At 49.4% G+C, this 8458-nt stretch overlaps 3 protein-coding genes across 3 annotated transcripts; 1 reads left to right on the forward strand and 2 right to left on the reverse strand.

The window, feature by feature from the left end:
• Positions 1–593: 593 nt before the first annotated feature.
• Positions 594–3368, forward strand: FMAN_10357 (putative heat shock protein HSP104 (endopeptidase Clp ATP-binding chain HSP104); the record flags this gene model as incomplete). The annotated part of the gene is made up of 1 exon (XM_041821023.1): positions 594–3368. The coding sequence occupies one exon, from the start codon at positions 594–596 to the stop codon at positions 3366–3368; it is 2775 nt and encodes a 924-aa protein (XP_041686845.1).
• Positions 3369–3712: 344 nt separating this feature from the next.
• FMAN_10358 (uncharacterized protein) lies at positions 3713–6004 on the reverse strand (the record flags this gene model as incomplete). The annotated part of the gene is made up of 7 exons (XM_041821024.1): positions 3713–3900; positions 3955–4467; positions 4548–4795; positions 4847–5284; positions 5335–5634; positions 5714–5820; positions 5876–6004. The coding sequence occupies 7 exons, from the start codon at positions 6002–6004 to the stop codon at positions 3713–3715; spliced, it is 1923 nt and encodes a 640-aa protein (XP_041686846.1).
• Positions 6005–6434: 430 nt separating this feature from the next.
• On the reverse strand, positions 6435–8025 carry FMAN_10359 (uncharacterized protein; the record flags this gene model as incomplete). The annotated part of the gene is made up of 3 exons (XM_041821025.1): positions 6435–7574; positions 7622–7679; positions 7733–8025. 3 exons carry the CDS (start codon positions 8023–8025, stop codon positions 6435–6437), a joined length of 1491 nt encoding a protein of 496 aa, XP_041686847.1.
• Between the last annotated feature and the right edge of the window lie 433 nt (positions 8026–8458).

Consider the following 8458-nt stretch of genomic DNA (forward strand, 5'->3'; position numbering starts at 1 on the left):
AAGTTGGCAACCGCAACTAGTAGCCAACGGCCTTAGCTACCCTTTTCGGAAACGTATGAGCAGATCAGACTGACAGCATCGGCTGATAAGATAAGAAGGATATAGCCAATAAACTTTCAGCATGGACCTTCCAGGTTTGACCTTGCTCCAATGACGTCGAAGAATCCGGAAGCTGCCAGAAGCTGATGGGTTAGGCTGGAGGTTTCCATGAGCTTGTATTGATGTGACTTGATCTTGCTGGATCCTGCCATCAAGATCTCGATACTTCATGTCGGACGATATCCTCCGCCAGATGCTTCCATGGAGTGACTTGATTATTCCATGAGATCCACCTAATTCGTGAATAAATTCACCTCTTGATCCTCGGTTTTCCGGATCACTTTCTTTCTTCTCTGCATTAAAAGTACAGCAAGCAACTATACCCCACAACATCAAACGATACCCAATCTTCTCAAGTCAGAAAACCTGGCATCGCCCTTCTCTTACATACTACTTTAATAACTGGGCAACACTACTGTACGACTGACACATACATAAATAATTCTCTTGTTTCAAATACCCATCGTTTACACTCTCACTACAACACCACAATCATGAATAGCCGCATGGACTTCACAGACCGTGCCCAAAAGGCCGTGGAGGATGCCATGGCCTTGGCTGAACAATACGGCCACTCCCAGCTTGCACCGGTTCATCTCGCTGTGTCTCTGCTCGACCCTCCTCCGGACCCTTCAAAGGATCAACAGAACGGTCCTCCTCCCACAAGCACACTCTTCCGACAAGTCGTTGAGCGAGCACATGGCGATCCTCAACTCTTCGATCGAGCCCTCAAGAAAACCCTCGTTCGACTCCCAAGTCAAGACCCCCCGCCTGAGCATGTCTCTTTGGCACCTCAGTTCCACAATGTGCTAAGAAAGGCCATGGAGCTGCAGAAGGTACAGAAGGATACATACATTGGCGTGGATCACCTCATCACTGCACTGTCTGAGGATTCGACCATTCAAGGACCTCTCAAGGAAGCCAACATTCCCAAGCCCAAACTGGTACAAGAAGCAGTACAGGCTATTCGGGGAACAAAGCGAGTCGACAGCAAGACGGCTGATACTGAAGAGGAGAATGAGAACCTGGCCAAATTCACCATTGATATGACTGAAATGGCTCGCGAGAAGAAGATCGATCCCGTCATTGGTCGAGAGGAGGAGATTCGTAGAGTTGTCAGAATTCTCTCTCGACGAACCAAGAACAACCCTGTCCTTATCGGTGAGCCCGGTGTAGGCAAGACCACAGTCATCGAAGGGCTGGCACAAAGAATTGTCAACCGTGACGTTCCTGATAACTTGAAGTCATGCAAGCTCCTTTCACTTGACGTGGGTGCACTTGTCGCTGGCAGCAAGTATCGTGGAGAGTTTGAGGAAAGAATGAAAGGTGTTTTGAAGGAGATCACCGAGTCAAAGGATGTCATCATTCTTTTTGTCGATGAAATCCACCTTCTCATGGGCGCTGGTTCGTCCGGTGAGGGAGGCATGGATGCTGCCAACCTTCTTAAGCCCATGCTTGCCCGTGGCCAGCTACACTGTATCGGTGCGACTACCCTTGCGGAATACCGCAAGTACGTTGAGAAGGATGCCGCCTTTGAGCGTCGATTCCAGCAGGTTATTGTCAAGGAACCCAGCATCCCTGAGACGGTCTCTATCCTCCGAGGTCTCAAGGAGCGATATGACCGTCATCACCGAGTCACTATTCTCGACAGCGCTCTCGTAGCTGCCGCTAATCTGGCTGCGCGCTACCTTACATCCCGACGACTGCCTGACTCGGCCATCGATCTTGTCGATGAGGCTGCAGCAGCAGTTCGTGTTGCTCGAGAATCTCAGCCCGAAATTATCGACTCTCTCGAGCGCAAGCTTAGGCAGCTTATGATCGAGATTGCGGCTCTTGAGAAGGAAAAGGACGAAGCGTCCCAGACTCGTCTTGCACAAGCTAAAAAGGATGCTAAGAACGTGGAAGAGGAGTTGCAGCCTCTCCGTGAGAAGTACCAGAGCGAGATCAAGCGCAGTGAGGAGATACACCAGGCCAAGCTCAAGCTCGATGATCTCGAGAAGCGCCTCGAGGATGCCATGAATAACTCTGAGCACGCCAAGGCCGCCGATCTCAAGTATGGTGCCATCCCAGAACAAGAAGCTGTCATCAAGGAGCTTGAGGCTCGCAAAGCTGCTGCCGACGCCGCTCTTAATGCTACTGCCCCTACGGACTCTGGTGGCGCCATGGTAACCGACATCGTCACCGCAGATAACATCAACGAGATTGTCGCTCGATGGACTGGCATTCCAGTCACTCGCCTACGTACCTCTGAGAAGGAGAAGCTCATCCACATGGAAAAGGTGCTCAGCAAGGTCGTTGTTGGCCAGAAGGAAGCTGTTCAATCTGTCGCCAACGCCATTCGACTCCAGCGTTCTGGTCTTAGTAATCCCAATCAGCCGCCGAGCTTCCTTTTCTGTGGCCCATCGGGTACCGGTAAGACCCTTCTGACCAAGGCCCTAGCCGAATTCCTGTTCGACGACGCCAAGGCAATGATCCGCTTCGATATGTCTGAATACCAGGAGAGACATGCACTGAGCCGCATGATTGGTGCGCCTCCTGGATACGTTGGACATGATGCTGGTGGTCAGCTCACTGAGGCTCTTCGCCGCAAGCCATTCTCAATCTTGCTCTTTGACGAGGTTGAGAAGGCTGCCAAGGAAGTTCTCACTGTCCTTCTCCAGCTTATGGACGATGGGCGTATTACTGACGGCCAAGGCAGAGTCGTTGACGCCAAGAACTGCATCGTGGTTATGACCTCTAACCTGGGTGCAGAATACCTTGTTCGACCTGGCGTCAAGGAGGGTCGTGTCGACCCCGGTACTCGCGAGTTGGTTATGACCGCTTTGCGCAACTACTTCTTGCCTGAGTTCCTCAACCGTATCAACTCGGTTGTCATCTTTAATCGTCTCACACGCAGGGAGATTCGCAAGATTGTCGATATTCGGCTTGGCGAGATCCAGAAACGACTCGAAGACAATGGCCGAAAGGTCCATATCGACGTGTCGGACGAAGCTAAAGATTACCTGGGAAACAGCGGGTATTCGCCGGCTTATGGTGCACGACCTCTCTCTCGTCTTATCGAAAAGGAGGTTCTGAATCGTCTTGCTATTCTCATCCTGCGCAACAACATCCGCGATGGCGAATACGCGCGTGTTGAGCTCATTGATGGCAAGATTGTTGTGCTTTCCAACCATCCCGACAGTGAACTTGGAGAAGATGAAGATATGGTTGATGAAGATGATGCAGTCGACGAGATGTTGGACGACATGGATCAGGACATCTACGACTAAGCACGTACATGTAAAAACTGGTGATTGAAGGAGCGCTGATGAGTGGTGATATTGTTTTTATGGACGAATGTGATGATTGCATGACGGAGTTATGGTTTTATGGTGTTTTTATGTATTTAGCTACTGGATTATAAACAAATGGGAACAAAAGTTCAGATTATCTTCATTATCTATGATGTGACATGCTTTAACTTAATCTCTACGGTGTTGTCCTGAGGGAACGCGGATAGCTCACCCTTGATCTATTTGGTTTGTGTCCGAGTAAACACTGCAGGAAGTATAATATCTCTCTCTGTAGAGATATGAACTGGAAGTTGCCATTCAACTGAATCTTTCTTTGACTATCATGCTGGCCCAAGAAACACGGGACCCTCTCCAATCCAGCCAAAGTCATCGATGATCATGGACCAGTCAATTCCCTGGAGGGGATCGATGGTATTGTCCACAGTGTGTTCTTGGCCATTGATGTCTGTGTTAGCGTTGCCATTGCCCTCGTCACTATCACCGTTGTTGGTCCCCGGGAGCCTTTGTTCTAGATGGCACATGTGAGCAATCCCAATCCATCTAGCCAAGAGTGTAGACTTACGAAAGGCATCAATGCCTTTTTGTGTACCATCTGTGATATTCTTGGCCTCCTGCAACGCATTCTTGAAGGCCGTGAGACACCAATACGATGTGGCAGCACCTATACGATCCGGCCATGCACCAACGGGAATGTCCCACTTAGGGAGTAAATGCCTTACAGACCAGAAAGTCTCAAGAATGATGGAGCCTCGTGTGGGGAGGTCATTATCACGAACTGAGCAGGTTCTTAGAAGGGATAGAACCTGCGCAGCGACAACCTCAGCGTCTGAGGTTGAGAGATGTTGCGGGGCAGCAGTGGAGTGTAGCGTGGATAGGAGGATGCAGCTGGCATCGACTAAAGCACGATAGACCCAGTGGGGACTGTGTGTAAGTAGTTGGCACATTGATTCGAGTGTGAGGGCTGTGTTGATAAGATTCTGTGAGGTATTGTATGTGCGGAGAGTATTGAGGGTGAAATTGGGGCGCTGGTCAGGGGGCGAGATATAATAGTAAGCCTGGACTTCGAGTTGAGCAACTAGCATTATGAAACGAGAGAAGTCTGAATGGAGGCTTTTAGCAATGACACGCTGGCTAAGGGTGTTACCGGGAGCCTACCTGTTTCGACACGGGTGACGAGGGGTCTTAGAAGCTCAAACTCATCTTCCCACATCTTGACGATGGTTTCAGGAACCCCATTGCTTGCCGATATCTGGGCATACATGGCTGTGTGTAATCTATTTGAAAACTTCTGTAGCTCAAAAAAGGTGAGCAACTCCGGCGCAAGACTATCTTTGATGGCATCCTTGCACTTGGTGTCGTTATGCTGGAGGAAAGGAGGCGGATGCCCATTGCCTGTAGACACTCTGCACATTATCAGTAATCAAGGCTACACGCCATTATAGGACCAGACAAACCTTTGAGCGAGAATACTACAGAACACCCACGTTATGGATGCCTCATAGTCTGTGCATGTCATGTGCTGGCGTCCCCCAATCAAGAAGCTTGGATGAGATCCTCGGCCAGTATGCAGGCCGAGAAGCATGCAAGCGTTGAGGGCACTGCTTATAAAATTAGGCGACGGATCGGTGACAAACCTAATGGTCGGGAATGGCCAAGTGCAGATTATCAAGAGAGTCTGAATAGACTCGAGGTCTAATGTAATGGCTTGAAGCAGGCCCCAAACGTCGCGGTTAAGAGAATCGAGGAGTACGGTTACAAGTTGTTCATCTTTAGCATATCGACGACAAGCTGTCGATATTACTGTCCAGAAGAGAGTTGTTGATGCTTCGAAGCATTCATCTGGGTCTTTCTTCCTCAATATGGGTAGATAAGGGTGATAGTATTGCAAATACCTGAAGCTATTAGCCTTACTGCTGCTAGCATTAGTCTAGGGGAGTCAGACTTCTCAAAGTACCAGTCAATATCCTGTCCAGACACCAATTTACCATCTAGCATGCGAGGTTTTGTAGGCTCTGTCTTTTCGAGCAATGTCGCTGATGGCACGAACGACTGGGGTTGTTGAGGGCTTTGCAGGTTGCTGGATAATGAAAAGACGGCTCCATTTGTGACTGGAGGCAATTGAGACGGCTGTGTAGGAAACACAGTTCCGTTTCTTTGAGAGACTGATGGTGACTCTGCGTTACTCTTGGGCTGTACAACTTCTTTGATGGATCTGAGCTCTTGTTCCAGAAGCTCGAGTTTACTACATATTGTCAATATTACTCACTGATGCAGAAGAAAACTCGAGAGTGATTTTCGTAGTAGTGTTGTCAGACTATTACCTTCTCCTTGTCACTCTCTTGTGTGATCTGTCGTATACGCACGAGATCTGCAACTTGGCGCATCGTTGACATGGCTGTCCCGTGACAGGACTCGCTCGACACCGCACCTAGCCCAGATTCAGCATTGACCATACGCAACTCAGCTCAGTCGAGACAACTCACCTTTGAGTCACGACAACTGATACAGGCTACATTTCGTCTGATTTTGCTTTGCGGTGAGTCTGGCGCTCGTGTGAGGCCCGGGCCGGACGTCGACGCGGGTGACTCGTCTGATGATGGTGTTGGAGCCATCAAATGGCATTGTGATAACACAGAGCGGACGGTACGGTAGCTTGTAACCTTGATTGGATTATATCACTTAATCAGGGTCACAGTAATAAAATTTTATGAGTTGTCGATAAGTCACTTGAGATGGAGATGGAGATAGTTGAAGAAGTCCATCAATTAGTCCAGTGGTCGAAATGCGTTCAACTATCTTGAATGTCTGACGTCACGTGTACAGCGTTTAGTAGGCGTCGGGCGATAGAGAATACCCTCCTACTATAGGTAGGTGCTAAGGCAGGTTTCAGACCGTAGTTAAGCGAAAATCCGATAGTCAAGTAGGGGAGGAAAATCCTGGTCCTCTTGATTTAATTAGTGTTGAATTCTCATCTACATCTCTCTTACATACTATATTACACCATTGCACCAGAGACCAAACAAACCAGCATGTAACTTGGCCTCAAGCTTTCTTGTTTTGTTTAGACCTCTTGGGGGCTGTCTTCTTGAGCACTGGTTCTTCGGAGTTTAGCATAACACCGACCAGCTTCCACAGTACCCAGGCAAAACCTAGCGAAATAGCAATTGCCGTGCCTGACCTGATTGTATCTATGCCCTCGAGCTTAAGGACAGGGACAGTGACACGGTGCATAAGTCTGCTCCCACCCTCTGGCTGAGGGGTGACGTGCCAGAAGGCAGTGTCTCGAGGGAAAAGATTGTCATAGCCAATATGGAGACGATCAAATGGGTTCTCCAGCGTCTCCTCCCCTGAGGAGCATGCCCAGAAGACAGCAGGATAGGGAACATCGGCCTCGGCTTGGTCAGTCACTGAAGGCTTGAGGTATCGCAGGTGGAGAGGGATTTCAACATTCCACGGCTGCCCTTCTTCAGAGGCAGGTGGCGCGAGCTCAAGCAGAATACTCGACCCCCATGTCTCTGTGGTGTATGCTGGTGCTTCCAAGTCCACGGGTAGGGTTGTGTATCGCAAAGCTGTCAAGTTCTTGGAGGCCAGGAACAAATCGTCTCCTAGTTGATAACGATCCGCAAATATAGCCTTGGGTAATGTCAAGAATGCGTATGGCACACACTCGCCCTCGTCACTTGGAGGCTTGTTAGAGCTGAAGCTGAGCTGGAGAGTTGGGTGAAGCCCTGTGGGGGTGAGAAATCTAGATGTAAATACAGATTCATCTCGACGGTGTCGGGCTGGGAAAGTGAAGATGGTTGGCGAAGGCTTTTTCTTGTCGCCAAGTACAGATAGAACGCCAGCGACACCAAGTTCGTTCTCCTTCATGTTTGGTTGCGAGCGGTCGTTAACGAAAATGCCAACTTCAACCCTTCTTTCCGTCGATGCAGGAACAGCAACGGTTTGGAGTCGAAGAGGCCATAGCACAGAAGCGACAAGAGCCTTTGCAGACTTATCAAAGGATAAGTCTAAGCTAGTCGCGGTCAACAAGCTTCGTAGTCGGGCATTGCAAACAGTGTCCAGGTCAGGGCAGAATTCCCGGGAGCTAATAGTTATGAAGGAGTGTAGATCTTCCAGTGTTTGATGAAATGAGAAGTTCGGGACTGTGGAGGTAGCTGGTTGCTTAAACTCGGTGAAAGCCTGTTGCTGGTGAGCATCTTGTTGGTCAGATGGCTTATGGAACTGACCTCTGGCTTTGAACAGGCTAGTGGCCCAAACCTCTGGAGCCAACCGCAAAGTTTTGTTCTAGGATGCTGGATTAGTGTTTAAAGTGGCCACAACTCGAGATCACGACGTACGGGTTACATGAGTTTGGGGATTCCGGAGTCACATAGACATGAAGCCCGGGTGAAATTCGTGAAGTGAAAGGGTCGAGTGTCTCGGATCTGACAGGGCTAGCCCATCTGATATGAAGAGCCTCATACTCTTGGAGTATGTCGGTGAGCTCACTAGGCAACTCGTCGAAGGGGATCGTGAGTTTATCCTGACGGACTGACTCGATTTGAGGCCCAAGCAATCCAGCTTCTTGGTTGTCCAACTGCTCAGGATCAAGGGTATAGTCGTTGTGGATAAACGTGACACGCTCACGCATGATGGCGGTAGTCGATGCTTGCTCCTGGTTGTGTCGTGTGTTGCTTAGGTACTAGGTATACAAGAGCTTAGTGTGGAAGTGAGCAGCGACCTAAGAGCTTTCAAGGAAGCTTGTCGCGTGTCGAAAAGCTCTGGAGTAGACTTGGATCGCGTCTAGAGGATGAGCTATGAGCTAGCCAATGAAAAAACAGATTTTATGTTTCTGCCTTGTTTGTGAATCGCCCTGTAGTTGAGCTCGGTGTGTGAAATGGTTGGCAGATGCTTCCTCCCAAAAGGTGACGTTGGTTTTAGTGACCGACGCTTGAAGTGGTTGGCCAAATGGAAGCTCTTGAAAAAAGCAATAAAGTACCCAGTACACGTGGATTGTATGGGCATCAGGCACTGGCCAGTGTCACAGAATACCCGAGCCCTTCTGCCCCTCGTACTCTTCCTCT

Source organism: Fusarium mangiferae, assembly GCF_900044065.1.
Source record: "Fusarium mangiferae strain MRC7560 genome assembly, contig: FMAN_scaffold011, whole genome shotgun sequence".
NCBI classification, from domain to species: domain Eukaryota; kingdom Fungi; phylum Ascomycota; class Sordariomycetes; order Hypocreales; family Nectriaceae; genus Fusarium; species Fusarium mangiferae.